This window comes from Leopardus geoffroyi, chromosome B2, assembly GCF_018350155.1.
Source record: "Leopardus geoffroyi isolate Oge1 chromosome B2, O.geoffroyi_Oge1_pat1.0, whole genome shotgun sequence".
In the NCBI taxonomy this organism is placed as follows: Eukaryota; Metazoa; Chordata; class Mammalia; order Carnivora; family Felidae; genus Leopardus; species Leopardus geoffroyi.
Genome location: NC_059332.1, coordinates 97,180,431 through 97,203,995, shown reverse-complemented (window position 1 = coordinate 97,203,995; position 23,565 = coordinate 97,180,431). Strand labels below are relative to the sequence as shown.

The window sequence follows — 23,565 nt, the reverse complement described above, 5'->3', positions numbered from 1 at the left end:
AGAGAGACCATCCAATCAGAAAATGCGAATAGGGACAGCGCTCTATGTGAAGGGGTTGATGTGAGCAAAAGTGTGGCAAGGGCTTATTCATTCCAGGGAAAGAAGAGAGTTTGAGCAGAGATGCTGAGGGAAATCACCCTGGGAGATTTGGGGTCCACTTCAAGCAGACTGAGCTTTCACCTGTGGGAACCAGACATTTCTGAACAGGGAGGTAAGCTGATGGCCATGGACTTTAGCAAGACAAACCTACTGGCCATTATGGCATGACACATCATAACAATAGGAAGCATAGTAACTACCTTTTGATTAATTCTTACTGGTTAATGCTTCACACCATCCCATTTAATCCTCTCAACATGGTAGGTGTTTGACAGGCAAGGCAACGAAGTCTCAGACAGCTTTTGCTCCATCTCAGCCAGCAGATACTTACTGAGCACACTCTGCCAGGGGCTCGTCCCAGGTCTAAGGATGGAGCTGTGAGCAAGACACATGTGGGCCCTGCTCTCCGATAGTGTGCAATTCCACAGAGGCAGGCGTTAACAATATTGCACAAACTTCATTACAACAGTGACTATCCCTCCAAGGAAAAATATGATGCTATGGGAGGATCAGCTAGGGAGGGGTCACTGAGCCTGCTCCAGGGAGGTGGGAAAAGCTTCCCGGAGAAGTGACAGTGGAGCCAGCTGGACAGGGAAGCAGGAGCTGGCTAGGGAAGGACCGTGGGGAGGAGTGGCTGGAAGCTTCCTGGCAGCGGTCAGATTGCTTGCCCAGAGGTCGCATGTCTGTGGTGGTGGAGAAGGATCCAGCCCAGTGTGGCCTCATTTTCGGCCTTTGGTCTCTCCTGTCTCTTGGGGCATCCTCTCTTCTCATGCAGCATGTCAACTGGTCTTGAAAGAATAAAAGAAAAATCTGATTAAAATTTGAGGATTGGTCAAGTGCTCTTCTGTCTCCTATCTCTCTCACCTCATACAGTCTTGAAAATTCTTACCATAGAAATAATGAAACACAACACTGTTTTAAACTACCTGATGCTACCCAGATTGTGGGCTAGGCTGGGCACCTCCCACACTCCTCATGGCCTTGTTTCTAGGAAGGGTGCCTTCTACAGGGACCAGGTCACTAGGAGGAGCTGAGAACAGATCTACCCTTCCCTGGCCTTCACCCCCATCCCCTCCAACCCAGATCCAGCTCTAGAGATGCCGAGAGGGCCAAGGGAACTCAGAGAAACCTGAGGAAGGACACTGAGGGGTCCCTTTTGGACACCGATGGGCTTCCCTTCAAGGTGTTCTTTGTCAGGCTCCAGTCCAGAGCCACATACTTGATTCTTACGATACTCTTGAGCAGCAAGATGAAGAAACCAAAGCCCATGGAGAGTGATTTGGGCCAGGAAGGGCTACAAGCTTGGCCGTTGGTACTCTATTCAGTGTGCATTGCACGTGGACACACTGATAAGACTTTCTGATACACAAGAAGGTAACTCCCCGGGTGTTGTGCGGGACAAACCACAACCATATCAGAGGCAGAGGAACCTTAGAGATTCTTCCCAACCCCCTTATTTCACACCTGAGAAGTACAAAGACACTCACACGGCTGGTGGGTGGTAGGGATTTTGACTCCCGGCTCATTGCTCCTTCCGTTCCTCCATATGACTCTATTGTTAGCTCAAAGGTTTTCTTTGAATTATGAATGAGCAAAAGGAAATTATGCATGTGGTTGTGGGCAGGTATGAGACACAGAGATTCAAAGACAGCCGTGCAAGACCCTGTGCCGTGAAAATGCCCGGGCTTGCTTTAAACACTGATTCGTAACCATTGATTCCTGGTGCACGCGAGATCGGCTTTAGAAACAACCCCCACCTCCTTCACCTACACATCCATTCACAACTGGGTTTCACTCTTCACCAAATCCGGCAGCTCTAGTGAAGGGACATGACATACACAAAGTTCTCTGACATGGAGAATCCTGCCTTCCCATAAAGGCGTTTGGCGAGCACTTTGCATGCCCTGGTCCCTTAGAACAAGATTCTTTTCACATCCATCATGTCTTCCTGCTGTCCAATCACATCCGCCTGGCCTGGCTGTGTCAGGCCGGACCCATCTGTCTTCCTGACACCTTCACAGCCACTGGAGGGGGGTTAGCGTATTTATTATCTTTGTGAGCACAGACCACTGCAAAGGCTTTACAAACCTGCCACTGGAAAGTTCCATTTCTCTTCCTTCTAGAGCGAGTTTATGTGCTTTGGATCTTGAGCAATTCCCAAGGTGTGGCAGGCTTCCTGCTGCTCTCTGTCTTGTATGACTAAGAGACCCCCTCAGAGAGGCTCCCGAGCCAGGCCCGGCTGGTGCCATTTCATCCCGGAAAAGGTGAAAAATGCCCACAGCAAGCACCGGGGCCACTCTCCAACTGGGCCGCCTCCCTCCACAGCCATCACCTGGAGAGCCTCCTCAGTCAAGATGATCCCGCCCCTCTTGCTCAACCCCTGGCTGTGACCACTAGGAAAGTTGTGCCCTGACCTTGCTCAAGGAGCTTGGGCTCCCAGGGATGATGCTGTGAATTGGTCTGGTATTCTTCTTTCCTGTCAGATACAGGAAACTTGATTTGACCTCTGCTCTGATCACTCTAAAATCATTCTTGGCACCAAAGGCTTGCAGCCTTTGTAATCAGAGCATCTTTTATCACCCTGATTACCACCGAAGCACCGATGGGGCAGGATCGAGGGCGAATATGATTTCTGTGATTCCTCGTGCCCAGGTTGAGTGCAGATGTCTTTAAATGCAGTGAAATCATCTCAAACAAGCATGCATCCGCATTCAGACGGCTCCGGGGTGCACTAACGGTTTCCCGGCAAAGTGCCCTGTGCCAACCCACGTTCGGGGACCCTCCCAGGTCCGGCAAGGAAAAGGCAGGGAAAATCTCAAAGCAAATCCGGTTCTCAACTGAACCATTATGGTTTTAGGGCACACTCGGAAATGTGATCTTGTACTTTGCTCAGCACTAATGGAGAGCTGTGCACTTTTCGAGCATGTTAAAAAGAGGAGCCGGAAAGAGAGAGCGGAGAACCACTGCGCCCCGAGACTGAAAGGGGCAAGTGGAAGTGAAGGCTTCTGGACTTTTCACGTAGAATTATTCTGTAGGGAAGCTGCTTCATTGTTCAGAGCCTCCACTTTCTTTGGGCCTGAAAATAGGATTAAGGATTACCTGCTCAAATCCGTTATGTGAGTTATCTGTACTGTTCCTACAAAATACATTGATTCATTTTACACCTCCTGAGCCCATATTTACAAACACATTTACTTAGAATTGTGGAGGAGTCAATGATTATAAACCCCGTATTGAGAGGATCCTGTTTTTCACCAGACACTTTGCCCAGGACCTGGTACAGAAGAGATGCTCAGTAGATGTTCGTGGAATGAATGGGATGGGATGGGGGGAGATGAAAATGATTGTCCTCAAGAAATTTAAATCTAACTGGAGGTTATAGACACGCGTAACTGCAATATAAGGTGGAATGTGGAAAACGTCTTGAGAACAAAAATGTGGGGGTTAAAGGCAGAGGAATGTGATGTCCAGATGGCAGGACACAGAAATGCTGCCTATGAAGGGGTCTGCCTGGGTTTTGATGGCTGGTGGAGCTTCTCTGGAAAGGAGGGAGGGTATGTGCTTCCAGAGAAAAGCCAAAAGCCCTGGCTAAAGATGGAGAAGGGAAGCTAGGGAGACATTCTGTCAGTGTGCCCGGATGGGAGTGCGCAGGAGGACAGTGGAGGCAGGCAGGGTGTCTCCCCTCTGTGGAGTGTCTGATGCATGGTAGCCCTAGGGCTTAGGCCTAATCCCATTTCAGTCTGACACTTGCCCTTCCTAAAGGACAGTGTTGCCATTTTACAGCTGATGAGCTGAGTCATGGTCAAATTGGTAGCAGTGGGTGGCTCCAGGATTTGTTCCTAGGTCTCTCTGGCACAAAAGCGCTTCCCCTCTGTCTCAGAAGGAAAGATGTTATTATAAGAGAGTCCTTGACCTTGAGCTACAGTATGGACTCTGGAGTCAGTACATAGGCAAGGGGCACAGACAGGGTTGGGTCTACAGAAAGCATTGAGGCAGTAGACAGTTTTGCCCAGAAGGAAGAGAGCCCAGGGCAAGGATACCCATGGAACCCATCGCAGGGGTTTGGGTAAGAGGATCTCCGATAGGGGCAGCAGGGTGGGAGGGAGGATCCAGTGTGAGAGGCATCTTCCTAAGAGCTTAAGAAGAATTAAATGTGGGGAGCAAATAAGGGGCAGTAGAAGGAGAGGTAGAAGTAGAGACATCACCGTGGTTTCAGAAACCTGACGGATAGGAGGAGAACCTGGTGCTGGAGAAAGAGAAGGAGTTAGTTTGGGACATATGAAAAAAGTCAACCTCTAGATATGGCCAGGCATTCGATTCGTTACTTTTTTCCTCCTTTACTTGTCTTGTACCTTTTACTCTGCCATGTGGGGGATGCATTTAAGGAAGGGTGCAGGTCATGCAATAATCACGTATCAAGGACCAGCTCGGGACCAGGCACAGGATTGGACCCTTTGCTGTCAAGGAACTCTCATGCTAGTAGGGGAGACTGGGGCAAGTCCTCTGAAGAGCAGGGGGCCATGGAGGCACTCTGTGCCTGGGGCAGTGAGAGGATGTCTCCTTTCTGCACATGCAGAGAAGAGGTGCCTCTCACAGCGGGATTCCCGGCACTGGTGGCAGAGACCCAGAACGAGGACCAAAATGCACCTCGGTTCTCCTGTGTCTTTGTGTCTCGGTGTAACCAGGGGAGGCAGAAAGGATCTGAATTCTTTCTGGCCTCCTAGCACTGTAGGGGCCAGTTTTGGACGTTCAGCTTAGCAAGCCTTCTCTGGTCACCCGGCTAAGGAGGTCCAGGGCTCACTGAGAACTGAGCAGGAGGGTTTTTTTTAAACTAACATGGACCAGAAGCACAGCCTGTTGAAGGAGATCCATTTTCTAACGCTTTACTCCGTGGGAGAGCGGAGGTCGTTTGCAGGGGTGGGAGGGTCTGCCTCCAGAAGTGGCCTCCCCGTGCTGCAGGCTGTCTCTCCCAGCCTTTCTCAGTCACAGGAGGTCACTCAGGCCACAGCCTTGGACTAAGAGCCAGGTGGGGGCAGGCAGCACCAGGTAGGCCCTGAGGCCATCATCCCGGTGTCTAATGTTCGTGTGTGTGCTCACCCGTCCAGCCTCAAGCCCTTCCCCAGACGGACAGGATGCCAGGCGGCCCCGGAGCAGGAACCCCTCCACCTGGACTGTGGAGGATGTGGTCTGGTTCGTGAAAGACGCTGACCCGCAGGCTCTGGGGCCTCACGTGGAACTCTTCAGAAAGCACGTGAGTACTTGCACGCACTTGGTAGGCCTGGCCTGGGAGGGGGCCGGAGGGGGGTGGTGGAGGGAGCATGGAGGAAGGGCGAGGTTCAGGGAGCTGCAGGCTGCAGAGGGGGACTGGTCTCAACTAAGCCTCGGGGCTCCACTCAAGGGAGGCCAGATGGAACCACAGGCTTCTCACTTCGTTTTGGTTTTAAGAAGGGGTATTTGTCCCATCTGTTCCCTCATTTCGGCCGTTATTAGGAGTGCCTGTTTTCCTGCCCATCCATCCGTCTGTCTGCGCAGTCAACAGACATTTATAGCACACCTACAATATGCCGGGCAAACTGTAACCGTGCCTAATAGTCTAAGCTGCTTTGAGGGTTCAATGAGAAAATGCACGTAAGGTGTTCAGCACGGCACCTGGCTTATAGTTAGCCTTCAGGTAGCAGGTATTCTTAGAACGGAGATTCTAGAATATATATTTAAGAGATTCTGAAATATTATAAATATGGTAAATTAAAAAAAGGTAATAATTAATACTTCATCTGCCAGGCTTACTATGTCAGTTTTTTATTGCTGCTAGAACCAATTACCACAAACATCTAGCTTAGAACAACACAGATTTTTTATCTTACAGTTCAGTGGGTCAGGAGTCTGACGGGTCTTGGCGGGCTGAGATCAAGGCGTCTGCAGGGCTGACATTCCTTTCTGGAAGCTCTAGGGAGAATTGGTTTCCTTGCCTTTCCCAGCATCTGGATCCACCCTCATTTCTTGGCCTGTAGGCCTCTGCCCTCATCCTCAAGTCCAGCAACATCAGGCGAGTCCTGCCCAGGCTGCCGACTCTAGTTCTGTCTTCTGATTTCTTCTTCCGTTTGTAAGGATCCTTGCGACGATGCTGTCTCTCCCACCCAGTAATCCAGGATACCCTTCCCCCCCCCCCATTTTAAATCCAGCTCATCAGTAGCCTTAATTCCCCCTTGCCAGGTAACCTCACATACTCACAGGTTAGGGGAGTAGGACGTAGACATCTGGGGGGAAGAGAGGGAACATTATTCTGGCTGGCCACATTTACCATGATATTCTCCTTCTTGTCTCTCACTTTTGTTTGGTGATTCTGTCATAGAAACCATACTCTCAGATCTGGGGAGACTTCTGCTCTAACCCGACACTCACATTTCATTAGGGATATATATATATATATATATATATATATATATATATATATTTAAGTTTATTTATTTATTTTGAGAAAGAGACGGCATGAGAGGGTGAGGGGCAGAGAGAGAGGGAGAGAGAGAATCCCAAGAAGGCTCCACACTGTCAGCGTGGAGCCTGATATGGGGCTCAAACTCCACATGGACCATGACCTGAGCCAAAACCAAGAGCCAGACGCTTAACTGACTGAGCCACCCAGGCGCTCATTAGGGATATATTTAACATCGCTGGACAATGGGGCCTTGAGAGCAGGGACCATAGACTGGGTTATGTGAAGACAGATCTGGGTAGGAGGAGTCTGGCTCTCCTTCAGAGTGGTAGGGGATGGTGGAAGTCTAGGAGATGGGGTAAAGAGAGAATATTAGGCCCATCGTTGAGATCTGCCCACTCTTCCATTTTGCCAACGACACAGAGAGTGAGTGACAGAGTAGGTGTTCCATCAATACTGGCTGCATAGATGCAGAACAAGGGCTGGTGAGCCTTGCATGGTTATATGAGTCCTGTAACTGCCTCTTCTCCCAACCTGAGCACCCACACTTTCTACCCTTTGTCTCTTGTGACCTGAAAATAACAGGATAGGTGAATGAGGAAACCCAGCCTTAGTAAGTTCATGAATTGTACACGCATTCTGGAAGGTTACCATTTTCAGAGACAAATCGGAACAATACCACGACCACGAGGGGTTGGCATTCCCTTAGTAGTTCTTTGTGCTGAATCCTGGGATGAAGTAGGTGCATTATTTAGTTGTCTGCCACCTCAAATTATTGATAGGGCCAGACACCTGAAATCCCTCATCAAATGTAATGAGCAATTTGGTAATCAGCTCAAGGTCAGTGGGCTTACCAAGAAAAGATAGAAGAGATTAGGGTGATGGAAGGCAGTCAGGGCCTCGTACCGGCACCTGAAATGGAAAAGTAACTGCTAGTTTCAGGGTCTAACAGGTGACACTTTGTCTTAATGCAGTCAAGCTGCTATAACAAAGTACCATAGACTGGCTGGCTTATGAACAAGAGTGATGTTATTTCTCAGCTCTGGAGACTGAAGTCTGGGATCAGGGTGAGAATCCTCTTCTGGGTTGCAGACTGCCATCTTGTTGTATAAGGACACTGACCCCATTCATGAGGCCTCCACCTTCATGACCTAATTACCTCCCAAAGTCCCCACCTCCAAATACTGTCACATGGGAGGGTAGGATTTCAACATTTGAATTTGGGTGGGGACACAAACATTAAGTCCACGGTAAATTTTTTGCTTCTTTGGTCCTAGAGCAGATAAGGAGATAAATATCATGTGGGGGATATCAGGAACATAACTGGAGTTATGTTTGGTTCCTTCAGTAGGGGGAGCAGGAATATGAAAGATCCAATGTATCATATGACCTCGGGGAGATTATGGGAAGAGGAACACATAGTATTTGTTTGCTTTAATTTATTTTTTAAAGAAGATATTGCCTTGGGACTAAGAGATGTATATATGAGTAAATCCATATTCCCTCGCCTCATCCCCTGACCACATGTTAACCAGAGCCACTGTTCTATTATTCTGACCACCTTCTGGATTTTCTTTTTTCTGATCCTGTTCTGCCAGGAGATTGATGGCAATGCTCTCTTGTTGCTGAAGAGTGATATGATCATGAAATACTTGGGTCTGAAGCTGGGCCCCGCGCTGAAACTGTGCTACCATATTGATAAACTGAAGCAAGCCAAATTCTGAAGGTTTTTAAAAGATAGAAGCAATGTCCAGACAACAGATCTCAAGATCATCTTCTGCCTTACCAACATCCAGCCACCGTCATAAAATGGATTCTCTTCTTAAAATTAACAGCCACAAAGACTTGGCCTTTAAAAAAAAAAAATGTGCATCTCTGCCTTTAAAAACAAAAAATTCAACATGACCCTTTTGAAAGGCTCCTCTGTGTTAATGATTTGCCAAAAATTATGGAAAAGCCTATTATTTTAACATTCCTGATAGGCTGGTTGCTCTTAGAGTGGGTCCTATTTTTATGATGAGAGAGCAGGGAACTGAATGCTATTGCCCAAGAAGAACCCTGAAGCGTTCTCACAAAGATGTGAGAAGAAAGACCTCTGTCTCCACCACAGCACCACCTGTCTTTAACTCTGCCCTGGGGACCTATCATTGTGAGCCTTGCTTAATTCAGCTCTGGAAGCCGTCTTATGAGGGAAAAATGCCTCACTTTGCACTATCTGGAAAACTTGAATTCTTTTGCCCTCTGACAGAGAAGAAAAAAGTCTTTTCTTTTCTATTCCTAGTTATTTGAAATACTGTGTTGTCCCACTAGAGGGCAGACTGTTAATGAAGTTTCAGGACCCTCACTGCAGTAGCCTGCTGATCCGGTACTCCGTGGATGGGTTAGGGTCTCTGTGAACAAGATCTAGCCTACACAGACACGGGGAATTTCTTCCACAGTCAGCACCACAGATTGCAACTTGGGAAGAAACCGTCTCTTAGAGCATTCTAGTTCATACCCAGTCATTATTGATGGACTGAGATGCACAAGCAGCAAAGGCAAAAATCTGGAAGTATGTTCTTCCCAGATGGGGCTTTGGAGTCCCTTCCTTTTCAGAGTCCTTACTGAGGTGTTGATGTGTTGGCACGCCGAAGAGTCTTAGTGACATTTAGCCATGGGTGTTTCTTTAAAAAAGAAGAAGAAAAATGTCTCAGATAAGCTTTGAAATGGAAGAGTGTTGATTTCTAGTTACATTGCTGGATTACGTAGTTGTATCGCTAGCTAATTTTTCTAGTTCTCAACAAATACACAGACATGCTATTATTGGGTTTAATTCAATTTACAAATAGGTTTTCTCCTTCCTCACCGTGAAGTAATAGAAAAAAAATTGATTTTTTACCCCTTTGCAGCTGTGTCCAAGGAAGGACGATGAAACCACAATTGAATAGGCAGGAAGGTGACCTCATCTCCATTCTTTTTATTCTTCTCCTTTCTTTCTGTCCCTCTTTCTTTTATTCTTCCTTCCTCACTGAACAGGAAGCGTATCTTCAAACTGAATTCACCTTCGCCATGGGCATATCCTCTTAAAACATCTATAGCGTTGGAGGTGAGGAGATGAATGCTAGACTTTGCAATCTCTGGGAGGGAGAGGATCAAGGAAAGCTCAGGGCCTCCCATGGCCAAGATGCAAGTTAGGGAAAGCACACCTTCCTCTGGGATGCAGCCGGCAGAGCAGAGCAGGGGTCTCACCTGATGGCTGGAGCAGGGTGGGATTTCAGCCCCTCATCCTTCAACCAGGTGCCCTGGTGCAGGACAGGGGCTGTACGACCTTGAGGACAGCCAGGGTAGATCTGAATGCTGATCTTCTCTTCGATCAGGTAGAACTTAGATGAAGATCCTAAGGAATATTCCATGCCATGCCGTTAGACCCATTTTGATGAGCGATAATCGAGAAAGCACATCATAGCAAAATCCCTTCTTAGACACACACCTGGTAGCTGGACTGAAAGCATGGCAGAGAAGGGGAGGAGGAGACCGTCCTAAACCTGGCCCCTGAATTGAGCTGGAGTCATCAGGTTGTGGGAGAGCTTCATGTCTGCTGCTTTCAGCACCTGACAAAGCTACCCCGGTGTCATCAGGCCTTGGGACAGAGTCTTCCAACATCTTAGATAAAATGACTCTGTCCCTCAGAGTGTAAGTTAAGTGCTCATGGCTGGTCTGGAGCTAGATAAGTTCCCTCAAAAGCCAACGTGAAAATGGTGAGGCCCAGAAAACCCCACCACAACTCGCCCACCCTTTCTGCATCCGCGGGTTTCCACTCACATTCCTCTCTCAGACCTGTCGCGCCTCTTCTGCCAACACCTACCTTGTTGAGAGACTTTCAAAGCTTCCTACCCACCCTCACCAGTGCCTCCCTCACTACAAAAGCAGGAGCATTGGTGCCCCCAAATTAAAATCATCCCCAAACAATGTCAAAGAGATACTGTGAGTAGTTTTCGGGGGAGAGAGATTTTCTCCTCTCAAGTCGAGGAGAAAACTGGATCCATGTTCACGTGTAACTGCTCTCACGGAGGTGCGATCTCATTTTGCATTAAACTTTAAGCAGGACAGATTGCTGAAGCCATGATATTTAAGGTTTGACTTTTTAAAAATCTCATTACTCTTAAAATGAATGCTGCCATATCAGAAAATAACCCAGGGAGGAAATTCCTCCTTGCCTGTTTTTGCACTGAAATGCAATTAGCCAACCAAATTATTGTAGCAATACTGCAATTATAATTAATTTTCACCCCTTTCAAAAATCTTGTCAGACCAGGCAGCTAAATAGCTCAGCAAATGTAAAACATGCCAGGCCATTTCCTCTAAATGGACCTTAAAGAGTCAGGCCATGTGTGTCATTCTCGTCCAAACGCGAGCTTATTTTGGGAACCTCACACTTGTTATTCCATGGCAGTAGCTTTGCTTCAGGTCGCGGTGAATAATGATATAGTTTTGCATAATTCCAAATTAGAGTGGGTGAGTGTGTGTGTGCATGTCCAGACATTTCCAATCACCTGTGTCAAACATTTTTTAAAAAAAATCTAAAGACAATTCTATTGCCTAAATCATTTTAAGTGTTTTATAAGTGCATGATTCCCTTTGTGAAGACTTCAGGTAAAAAGATGTAGGGTGTGTGTGTGTGTGTGTGTGTGTGTGTGTTAGTTCTAACAGTAGTTGGAAGAGCCTAGAAGAGGCCGAGAGCGGATCAGTTTTACAGTTGCTTGGTTTAGAATGCCTCCCAGCTGCAACTTGGAGCAGAACCCACTCTAGGCTGTTATGACCAGCTATCCCCTCTGCTGCCAGCAGGGTGCGCCCTGGAGGCAGTTGGGGGACGGTTCTGGGGTTCTGGGCCTGCATCCCACAGGCTGGCTGGCTGGGTCAAGCCAGCCCAGGGCCCCTGTGACTGAGGCAGAGACCTAGCCAGGCAGCCCGTGGGGCAGGGAACAGACGTCTTGAGCGCCTTGTTTAGTGCCCACCAGAGCGTTCACCGGGCTCCCATCATTTCTCTTCAGCGGGGCTGCCGAGGTTTTTTCCTTTCATCAGGAAAAAGGAATGAAGAACTCCTCAGGAGAACCAAATGGAAGGAATCCTGAGCGAAGTTTGGTTTACTTGAGGAGGAAACCAGTGAAAGAGGGAAGATACAACTATAAATTTCATAGGAAAACAACAAAAAGCACCTCTTCTGACAGCCTCAACCCTTGAAGCAGCAATAACCTATTTTTGTATTTATGTGCTGTATAGAATATTTTTTTTAATTAAAATCATTTTTTTAATTATTTTCTGAGATTGCTTTAGGAGGATTTTGTCGTAACTCTGAAGATAATCGGAAACTCCCAGCAGTGACCAAGGACTTGAATTTAGTCATTGGCAGAAAGTCGGGAAAGATGGAAACATTCTCCTTGATGTCTCCATAGTCAGGTTTTCATACATGTGAGCAGGTGAGTGCCAGTGTTTGCTCTCACAGGGCACTTTTTCAGCTCTTCCCTGGTGGGGTTACAGGATGAAGAGATTGGACTCGCCTTTCTTTTTTTTTAACCTCAGATCAGAAGACATCGGGTTGTGAGGGAGGAGGTGACCTTTTAAAAGCTGCAAGATTTTGTTAAGGAGAGGGGTGAAAACCTGTTGGTCGATGTGGTTTATTTTGTACCATAAACACACTCCACGAACTGAGTAGTTGCCCAGCTGTGGTGTTGTCTCACCATGTCTTATATTCCTGGTGGCGTGAGAGGGCCGCTTGGGGACCCCAGAAGTGAATCCAGAAGTCTAGAGATGCAGTCATTCCTCTTTCCATCCTTCTATGTCACCCCGGGGACGACGCCCTGCTTCGCTCACACGGCCCTTGAGCTTCCGGCCCAACTGCTGGTCGTGCTGTTGTGCTGTCGAGGGAAGTTCCAGGGAGTCCTTCCCCCCCCAGTGGTTACCCTAATCGAAGACGATTCCTTCCTGGACAATTGGAAGCTGGATTTTTGAAAATCTAACCTTGACTTGAAAGAGAATCTCTGTTATTTATGGCCACCAGTTAAATATTATGGAAACATGTCTGTTAACAATTTGCTTTGTGTAATTTGTTCTAATGCTAATAAGTCACAGCTGGGATACTTCCTGTGGTAAATTCCTCTGTGGTTACAGTGGTATTATCACACACGGACTTCACCAAAACACTGTGCTTAAGAAGAACCGTTCAGCCTGGCTCTCGCAGGCTTCAGGAAATTCCCCTAACGGAGATGCAGCTCTGGGCAAAAGCACGGTGTTTAGAAAAGGATTTGCTCTTCTTTGCTCCTTCCCTTTCACAAGCAGGGCCCCAGACCCATACAGAAGCCCCTCACACTTAGCACTGAGTTTGAGTTCCTCCAGAGGAAGAGATGGAAAGCAGAACTTAGGAATGACAGCTCCCTCCAGGTTAGGAGGCTGTACCCGGAGTCCATATTAAGAGGAGGTGGGCAGGAGAGAGGAGTGGAGACACTTCCAAAGGGGAAGAGCTAGTTCAGCAGTCGATCACATAATGAGGTCAGATACTTGCGGAGACAATAGCGTCTTTCCGTCCAAACGGTCTAAGTAGACCACTCAGACTTGCTCCGGGCTGCCGGCCCATCATGCTCTGCTCTGTCGCTCTACCATGTGACCTGAGCCTCGGAGTTGGCTCTGTGCATTGGCGCTTCATACAAAAAGGCCGACACAGGCGTCTTCCCTTAGATCCTACTTTGGAACACGCCAGAGCCTTGTGTTTCCCAACAGCTCACTCTGAAATAGTGGGCCCTGATGGGGTGTCACTTCACAGTCAACCTGGGTGACCGGAGACCACCTCCATCATAAATGTAGCACCCCCACATCTCAGGAAGGCTCTGCCTTCCCCACCCAGCACTGGACCGCCTTCCCCCACAGCCCTGAGAAATGGCTGCGCCTGACGACGTCCCATTACGGGGAGTTCACTCCCATAGGAAGTGGCTTATTTCTCTGTTGGACAGCTCTGGTTGTGAAAAAGTTCTTTCTCAGGGAGACACAGATGTCTGCGAATCAGACACAGACGTCTGAGATGAAGCCAACTCTGCAATCTTTCTCTTTTTAACAGAGCTTGTCCGCGCAGTAACCACACCTATAATACAAATCGATGTTGGCGAGCAGATCCCCGCTCTGTTACATTAGAATAGAGGAGCAGACGCTTTATATAAATGTAGAACTTAGGTCGTGGCCATCAGATTCATCAGCCCTGTCGTGAAAACCTAGCAAAATTCCTGTGGCCACACACACACACACACACACACACAAAGGGTGTCCTGGGAGAATCTTCAGTGTTGTAGTAAATCTGGCTGTGGTCACACAAGCAATATGAGTTACGTAAGCTTGTGTGAATGAATCTATAAGGCCTTGTGCTTCGTTAACTGGGGAAAAAATGCTGTGAGGCACCGAGGGCCTAGCTCTTAATTGTACTCATTAGTGATATAATGAACTAAGGAAGCTTTAGTTTAGAGAAAAACAAGTTATAATTGATAACAGAAAAGTAAACATGGTCTGTCGTGAAGGTCTGAAGAGTTATGCAGTTATAACCCCAAACCCAAGTTACATTTCATGCTTGTGCGTGCATGCATGAGTGACTGTGCATTTGTGAGTTAATGCAACAGGAAGTGGGAAGTGGGAATTGAGGGGATGTTTAAGGAGGCATTGAAGAGGGAGGTGTTGCTTTCTAGAGCATTCTATCTTAATCAGAAGAACTATCTAGCAATGATTTAGATATCAGAACCCAAACTAAACATAACACAAGGTTTATGTAGCTTACTTAGATAAAATTCTGGCTCATGGAACAGATTCTCTATGAAAATATTTTTTTGTATTTTTAAGTTTTTAAATTTTTTTAATGTTTGTATTTGAGAGAGAGAGAGAGAAAGAGGCAGAACCAGTAAGAGAGGGACAGAGAGAGACACAGACAGAATCCAAAGCAGGTTCCAGGCTCTGAGCTGTCAGCACAGAGCCTAATGTGGGGCTCGAACTCACAAACTGCGGGATCATGACCTGAGTCAAAGTCGGATGCTTAACTGGCTGAGCCACCCAGGTGCCCCTCTATGAAAATATTTAAATCTTGGTGCTTGGAAAAAGGAACTATCTAGCACCTTGCATAGCACTTGCCGTATAAAAGACACCTTGTTAATGAACCATGTGAAACAATGCTTGACCGGTTTTCACATTTTTGTCGAAAAACCACTAACTTCTCTTTGAACCCCGTTATCTTTATTGAAAGAAGAGTTGCCAAAGCGGAGCCTGACACCTTTTATTCCTGGCTCTCCCAACCTCCCCAGTCACCGACTTGCATCTTTTTGTCTTACGATCTCACATTCCCGCTTGGCCTAGTGGTCTCCTGCAGGCATTAGAGAGTCGTACTTAGAGCTTTACTTTTAAGCATCCTGTCCTTCTCCTTCGCAATCTGTGATGCCTCGCACAAATGCGTCGGGTTTCCATCTGCGGGTAAACTGTGCAGGGAGGTAAGCATCTCTCGGGGAGGGCCACAGAGCTCTTTCCATGACCCCTACACTCCCTGTACCTTGATCCCCTCAGAGTGGGCCGGTAGCTGAACTGGGCCTCCTGCATGAGGCACTCTGTCACAGGTATGGATGGTAGTAAGCCTCTTTGAGAAGACACAGCCTGCAGGACACGGATAGAAGAGAACCTTCCCTGTCCTCTTTCATTCTTTACCATCTCTGTCCTTGAGAACAGACTCAGAAATATCTGGGGCTTCTCTTTCTTCCCAAATGGTTCCATAGGAGCACTGAGAATAGAATCATGAGACCGATTTTTTTTTTTTTTCATAAGGACCTCAAAATTTAGTTTCACCTTCAAAGAAATCACCTTTAAGAGCCTGGGCACGTGTTCCTAGAATGTTGTCATTACTCAGGGTATTTTTAGTACATCTCTTCTGGAGTCATGTTTAGAAGCTAGAACACATTCTTTCAAAGTGTGGTTGGAAGTGCACTGTCGTCCCTTCGTGGGGGTGGATGTTTTTTTCTTTTTGGAGCAAGTCAAAGCCACTGGGATGTTGCCTGGTGAATGACACAGGTAATCCATTTGAAATTTAAAACAGTGCGTCTCCGTACTCATTAGTTTGTCTTTTCCTTGTATGTTTCCTTAGTTGGTCCAAAAGCTTAGAGCAGTAAGAGCCACAATTCATTTCCTAACTATATCAGGCAGGTGTTGGTGTAAGGAGTTGCAACGCGTAAACCGCTTTGAAGGGCGACATTGCCTGATGTGTTAACACCCACCGCGTTCATTTTAAAGTAATCTTATTGCTGTATCTTTAGGCATGGTGAGCTGATGCTGTGAGTGCACGCAAATGTGCAGACACTGCTCTTGTCTCTAGAGCCCCAATCCCAGAGGAATTGGGAGGAAGAAGCATGAGGGACACCTGAACAGCTCACCTCCAGTGTAGAACCTTCTCCACATCATCTCCCATGGGCCCCACAGCACTCTGTGGGGGCAGATCAAGGGGCAGTGCAAAAGACACAAGCTCTCTGAGTTATCAACCCCCTACCCCCACCTCCTCCGCCGGGAGAGGAGGGGGCATCCAGGTGAGCTTTGCAGGTGCTGACGGTAGTTACTCTCAGCGAAGCCCAGTGGGGCTGTAGGCTCCTCACTCTTGTATTTTATGACTTGTAGCTTCTGCTTCTCCCCCTGTCTGAATTCATCCAGATATTTTCTTATCCTCTTCTCTCACAGGCATGTAACTCTTCTTCGAAGCCACATAAACATCATTTTCTCATTAGTTTCTACCTTTTTTTCTTCCTTTCTGTCTCTTCCTTTTTCTCTTTCTTTCTTTCTTTCTCTTTTCTCTTTCCCGCCTTCCTTCCTTCCCTCCCTTCCTCCCTCTCTCTCTTCCTTCCTTCCTTCCTTCCTTCCTTCCTTCCCTCCTTCCTTCCTTCTCTGTGTTTCTTCATTTCCCCCTTTCTGTATTTCTCCATTCCACTACATCGAATGTTTTTTGGGCAGGAGAGGTGGGTGGAGAGAGAAATAAAGAATTAACAGGTGGCCTCCTCACTTGCTGGCCCAGTAGTCCTGATCCTTGCCTGCCTTCCACTATCCCCTCACCACCTGCCTACAGCATTCTTTGGCTCTATCGTGCTTCCAGCCTGATTTCCACTTGCTCTTTCCATTACTCAAGGTCTAGCCCTCTCAGTCTGTCCTTGAGTTTGGGAATAAGAATTCTGTCCCTTTTATTTTTAGTCCTATCCATTTTAAATGCTTCATTCTGTGACTCACCCTGACATCTCACTGATACAACTCATCAACCTTCCTCAAGCACAGGCCCAAATGCTCATCCCCGTAGGGATTTCTCTTCATTCAGTCCTGAAGGTCAAGCGCCCAGGTGACCTGGAGACAATCTGACATACCTCTTGAGAAGCATGAGTTGTTTCTCCCAGCCACGCTGCCTCCTGCAATCTGCCTCGAGTCACTCCGACATCCAGTAGCAATTCTGATCATTCCACAGTTCTTTATAGAACGTGTAGCTTTGTCCAGACCCACTTAACCCTGACTGCACCCCCTGTGACCAAAGCCGGGCCAGTGTCTCAGTTTAAATGAGGAGGGCCAGCCCGGATCAAAGATGAGGCCTGATGAGCTATGTCAGAAGCATTTCTGGGGTGAAGTTTTGTTTTTAGACATTTACAAGTGTGATGAGAAGGCGTGCAGTATGAAGTCTGGGAAAGGAAAGATGATGATATGTTTCTCAAAGGAAAATGTAGTTTAGAGGAGAGAGAAAGGCAGCAAAATTCTGGAAAGGGGATGTTCTATGCCTGGCCTTTATCCAGCATAGTCACATACCCTTCTTACTAGAAGTCAAACTTGTTTCCACTACAGGATCTGAAAATGTTGCTGCCTAAGTGTGAGAATTTGGAGAACTTTAATTTCTGTTATTCAAAACCATTGTATTCAAAACCACAATATTTAATTTGTTGTCATCTTCTAGCTATATCTTTGATCACTTGATATAGTCAAAGAACATGAGCTCCTCTCCTCTCATCCTCCAGAAATGTTGAAAGATCAGTTGCTTTATACAGCAAATATTTCCATTTTATAGACATCGGCTGATTATTTTCTCTCCTGTATATACCTAGAAATAATTTTATTAATATAAAGACTTTTTCCTTTAAGTACATTTGCAGATAAATTTACTTTTGATTCTATACGCACGCAATAAAATGCAATAAAAATGGATGAAGCAACATCATTTCATTATAATTACCTTCTGTTGCCATTTTTTCCTCTATAATAACAGTGAAAACTTTTTGTTAATTAAGTGCCATTGTAATATCACAAAGCATCACTGGGCCAGAAGGTTTGTGATTTACTGGCCAGGCTAGGCTGTAACTATCTGACAAGGCTCTTGCTAAAATACCGAGGGCACCTGAGCAAGTGGAAATCCATGTTCTCTAAGCTTGCAAGATCGAATGATGATGATTGAAATGTTATGCCTTTTGTTTTGTAAGTTGAGGAGTTCATTGCCAGATTCTCTCTTTCAACCCAGCCTCAGTTAATCTCATGTTTCCACCTCTTTATTCTGCTTCTCTACTCCAATATGCCCACGCAGGAGGCGTTCTGATCTCTCTCTGTCTGGGAAGGTGACAGCCGAATCCTCTCCCTGGTAAAGTTCCTGTCCTTAACCGTGCCCTGCATGAAAAAGCCAGAAACCAAAGGCACAAATAGGTCATCTCCCTGTCTCGGTAAGAGAAAAATAGGGCTGACCGCATTGCCTTTTCCCTAACTGGATGGTCTTCCTCCCTTCTAAAGATTGAAAAGGGTGTGTGTATGCACATTCATGCGTGTATTTATGATTGGGTTTGGGAATTTGAGATAAAGGTCATCCAGTGAAAGTTTATGCATCAACTGCTTGTGCCAAGGCCCGTGTGCAAGGAGGATCTGGTACATGTATTGCAGACACTCCAACTACTCGAAAATTCATTGTGCTTTCACTTTTTGTGGACGTAATGGAATTCTGGAACATTACTTCAATTCCAGGCTTTATTTAGAAGTGCTTGGAGAGTGTGGAGCTTTGAGCCTAGGAAATGGTGTCATTTTAGGGGCTAGCTTTTTTTTTTATTATTATTATTATTCCAATGGATCTAATTTTGCAGACCAGAAATCAATGAATAGAACCCGTTGTAATGGGGAACAGCATTTCCATTGGAGAGGAAGAGCAGTAAACTCTGTCACCCGGGGAAAGAGCCTCTCCTTAATTTTTGTTCTTTGTAAGCATGATGCAATCAGTGTTTCCTAATATTGGGACAATCCTCTCGCTTCGAACTGTTTCTATGTAATTGTGTCACATAATGATAAATTGTAATAGGCAATTTGGTTCTGTAATTCAGTTTGCCAAGCATGCAAACATACGATAACTAGGTTAAATGCAAATAAGCATTACACTAAGGTACAAAAAACAGGGGAGAAAAAAAACGCTGTGTCCGTAACTTAGAAAGAACATGAATTTTATTCCTCATGTGCCTCAAAATGTAGTTTGTTAAAGTTATTTATCCTCTCATTTAATTTCATCACATACTGTTTATACTATAATTATCTGTGTACGAACATACATGTATTCTTACTGCATACATTGACAGATCTCTCATGTGCAATAAGTAGGCTCCAAACAAGCATGTTGTCGGAGTGAGCCGATGTGCTCATTTTTTACGGTAATAGACGATTATATATAAGACACCATATCAAAACGTGCTTTTAATTTTTCAAAGCCTTTTTGTTATTGTACATAAGCTTTTTTCCTTTGGGCCAATTTTTTAATTATTTAGAGATCTATTTTTAATATATTCCTTTGAATAGTGACTGGTAGGTACACTAGAGTCAGATATGTAGTTTCATTAAATAAACACTACTGGCCTTAATGATTTTAATATTTTGGGGTGCTTTTTTCATTTTTGATGCAGTATTCTTTTTTTCTAGTACAGTGTATTGTGGGCCTGGGAGTGATTCAATAAAATTTCTAAATCTTAAGATTCCAAGACAATGCAGTATTTTCTGTTCATGCTGTAAAAAGTATTTCTGTATTTTAATAAAGAATGGAATTTATGTGAGACCGTATATATTTTCTCTGAGCAACTTCTTTATGTTCATTATTATTTCATTAGCCCTAATTCCCATAGGTGGATAGCAAGGAGAAGCCTTTCAAGAAGGGGGTCTTTTGGCAGCCAAGGCCAAAAAGTCCTGATTCGCGGCTGCCTGTAGTGCCTCCTTCGGCGGCACCATCCTGGCTGGGAGTGACTTGCTACAGGAGCCCGGGGTTCTCTACTGATGATACTTCCTGTCTCCCTGACCTTCCTGTTCTGGGGGGTGAGTACAAGGGGGCAGCCCAAGGTGGGGAAGGAACGCGAGATCTGATCAGAGCCTCAGGTGCCAGGTGTCTGCCCAGGGTCATCTTGGACCAGTGTCTCCTCTAGGATTTCCTTCCCGGTCAATTGTCAGGGACACATGGAGGGCTGCCTCCGATGATACTCAGGGGAATTGAAATAAATTACAGTGCTTGTAAAAGCCTCTCAGACACTGTCAGTTGAGTCTCAAAGCCTATCCCAGCTGTTTTACTCCAGTGGGTTGGTTGTGACTCTGGCTGTTTGGGGGTCACGACTGCCCCTGGATTTTGATCCCGTCCTTACCCTGACCTACCAATTCCCTCTCAAAGGGTGCCACCCTGTCCCGGGTGGTTTGCAAGGATCCCTCACAAAGGCAGCATGGTTCTCAACAAAACATTTCAGGGGCAGGGAGGGGTCTTCCCATGCCAGTGCTCTTTGTGGCTGTGTAAGGCCAGAGGAAGGACTAGGGATAGCTCTTGGGGAGAGTTGGGGGTACAGACCACCAAAGCCTTCTCTATTCATCATTGTTTTACTTAAAACTTAATAGATTCTGGGATGCCTGGGTGGCTCAGTTGGTTAAGCATCTGACTTCAACTCAGGTCATGATCTCATGGTTGGTGAGTTCGAGCCCCGCATCAGGCTCACTGCTGTCAATGCAGAGCCCACTTTGGATCTTCTGTGTCCCTCTCTCTCTTTGCTCCTCTCCTGCTCACACCTTCTCTCTCTCTCTCTCTCTCTCTCAAAAACAAATAAAAACAGGGGTGCCTGGGTGGCTCAATCGGGTAAGCATCCGACTTCGGTTTGGGTCATGACCTTGCAGTTCATGAGCTCGAGTTCCGTGTCAGGCTCTGTGCTGACAGCTCGGCGCCTGGAGCCTGCTTCAGATTCTGTGTCTCCTTCTCTCTCTGTTCCTCCCCCACTTGCACTCTGTCTCTCTCAAAAATAAAGATTAAATAATAAATAAATACACACATACATTTAAAAAAACTTAATAGATTCTGAGAATATTAACCTTGCTACTTGCCCTGCCTCAAGCAAAACCATTCCCAAGTTCATCTCTCTCCTCTCTCCTCCAGCACAGATCCAAACTAGGTAGCCTTTCTTGTATGTCTGTAAAGTCCCTGAGCCACCCCAGAAAACCCTCCCACAAGTGCACTCACACACTCTGGTCCTAAGGATCTCTTCTTTGGCTTGCTCTCCTCTAATAGTTGGACACAAGCTCTGAAAACACAGCTTCCATTACTAATTTTTTCTCCTGGTTGTTGTACCAACCGTAGTATCCTAATTATAAAAAGTGCAATGCGGGGGGAGGGGGGGGATGGGGGGAAGGGAGGAAATCCCCAAGGGAATACGGTATGTTTTTCTGTCAAATCTGAACCTAGATTTGGCCATCTGAACACTTACAGAACTAGAAAGGAAGGAGGGAACACCGTGATGAGCAGAGGCACCTCGCCCTGGATTAGAGCAGACATCACTGTCTGGTGGGAAATAGACATCACTGGAGGGCAGGAACAGTGCAGCTAGTGAGCATGGTCAGGTTTGAAGCTGATGAACGGGTGTGTGCACAACTGAACATGTGGATGTACATGCACTGGCCCTGCCTTATTGCCTGCTTCTGAAGAGGCAGAGATAGAGTGGACCAGAAGCCACAAACCTGGTTTAGCCCTGGCTTTCCCACTCACCACCTGAGGCCGTTAGGCAAGTTGCTTCTCCTTTTGAGACACCAGGGAGTTGGACTAGCTGAGGTCCATGTTCCCCCACCCCTACTCTGGCCCTCTCCAGAGCCTGTGGGTCTGTGCCTTAGCAGTAGAATAAGGCATTTTTAACGAGAGTCTCTTTTTCAGGACTCTTTCAGAGTCCTGAGCTGGTAGGACCTACCAGGGTCCTGCAGAGAAGAGGAAGCTTAAATGATGGAGGTTGAGATGACCACTTACCTCACAGGTCTCTCTCCTAAGAATCCATGAGGGACAGTACTTTTTAAGATCAAAATGGAGTTGATTTTCTCAGGCAAGTTACCAGAAAAGCGATTTTCCATTGTAGGAATTTAGAGCACCATCGCACACACTGAGCACAGAAAACTCTTGCCTTCTGATCTCTAAGAACTTCCATTCATTTTAGTGCTCAATGAACTTGCACGTTTTCCCATTACCCCTTTCATAAAAAAAAATCATTTTTAAAGCAGAATTGCTTTTCTCCTTGAACTCTTCACCAAGGTTGCTTCGATACCCATCTAGGAGTGGCTCCTAACTTATTGTTAACCTGTTAATGGCAGCGATAAAAAATATAGAAAGGCAAAGGCTATTTGAATGAGAAATATTTCTGTAAAATCCCCTGGGATTGGGAGGTGGAGCAGTGGCTCTAACAGTAGCTCCGTTGCCAGTTTCAGACTAACAGGTTTGGCAATGATGTTTTGTTAGCAGCAGTTAATCAGCGAATCCCATTACTTAATAAGGTTATCACTCTTAGCAAAAGCTGCAAATTAGTTTCTTTTTCTCCAGGCTGAAGATAACATCCTTAAAATTTTGCATCTACAAGTGGTATCTTGTTAGCAGAAACCAGGTAAACAGAAGCTCACGGAAAATGCCATTTGTGTGCAATTCCGGCTAATGTTTTTATCCAAATACTTCAGTCATGTTAGCCTGCAGCCTCCCTTCTCCCTCATCATTCGGTGCCTGTGCGGACTGTGAATCAGGGAGGGGTAGGAAGCTGCTTCTTTGTTCATCACCAGCTGCGGGAAACACTGTCGTGTCCACCGAGAATAAATTCATGGGCTTGTAAAGCTTGGCTAAGTCACCACCAACCCCGGGTCTGTCTGCCCCTCAGCCTTGAAGGAGGTTTTCCAGTGATTTAGTGACCCAGGAGCTGCTTTCTCTCAACAAAACCACTTCCATCAACCCCCACGACTCTCACTTCCTATCTGGGCACAGGGCACTCAGGGTGGCCCATGAACTGTGCCTCCCCGCCCTCTGGGGTCTCCCCACTGCACCCCTTAGCTCCTGCCGTGTGTAAATCCCCCATAGCTTTATCCGCCAAACCTCCCAGGTGCAAGCTCACACGTATTCACCCATCCCTTTTCCCGTGGGGCCTGGGAACGTCGGAGGAGGACCGAGTGATGCTAAACACATTGGCATCAGCCTTGACCTCCTACCAGGATGGCGTCGTGTCCCAGTGGAAGGGGAGGCGGTGTGGTGGGGAGTTATGTCCTGCAGCTGACGGCAAGTGCTGCCGCGGCCTCTTGGGAAGGGGGGCAAGGGAAGCTCTTCCTTGCATGCACAATTCAGGATGAGAGGTGCAGGGGGAAAGCGTCTAGGGGCCAGGAGACCGTGCGGGCGGACACCGTAGGTCAGGGCGGCGGGGCTGCGTCTGAGCGCCACGCCTACACTCACAGGGGTACACCCAGCAGACCTGCTCTTCCAGCTCCACAGTGCTCCACTCCACAGTCCAGCTGTCCTGTTTTGTTTGCTTGTTTTTGCCTTCTGGCTCAAAAAGCCCAGGGGGATGGATAGGAAGGCCTTCCTGGGATGCGTGTATTGTGCACATGCGCGGAGTGTCTACCTCATTCCAGTGGTCGATGCCATTTTCCCTCCCGCCCGTTTTCTCCCCGCCCTGCCCCTCTTGCCCACTGGCTCCCACACCTCCTCTAGCTCCTAGCATTTCTTAGAGCTGCATATAATTTCC

The 23,565-nt window shown here is 46.7% G+C and overlaps 1 protein-coding gene across 5 annotated transcripts in view; it reads left to right on the top strand.

The window, feature by feature from the left end:
* SCML4 (Scm polycomb group protein like 4) overlaps positions 1-19,621 on the top strand; it is a 124,248-nt gene extending 104,627 nt beyond the window's left edge. For 3 of the 5 annotated variants that reach the window (XM_045499196.1, XM_045499198.1, XM_045499199.1), the window contains 2 exons: positions 5,205-5,350; positions 8,131-8,437. In XM_045499196.1, the coding sequence (XP_045355152.1) occupies positions 5,205-5,350; positions 8,131-8,256 (272 nt within the window). In that variant the 3' untranslated portion in view covers positions 8,257-8,437. Of the gene's footprint in view, positions 1-5,204; positions 5,351-8,130; positions 11,989-18,119 lie in introns of those variants that run through there. The other 2 variants (XM_045499195.1, XM_045499197.1) reach the window with 2 other exon arrangements.
* The last annotated feature ends 3,944 nt before the right edge of the window (positions 19,622-23,565 follow it).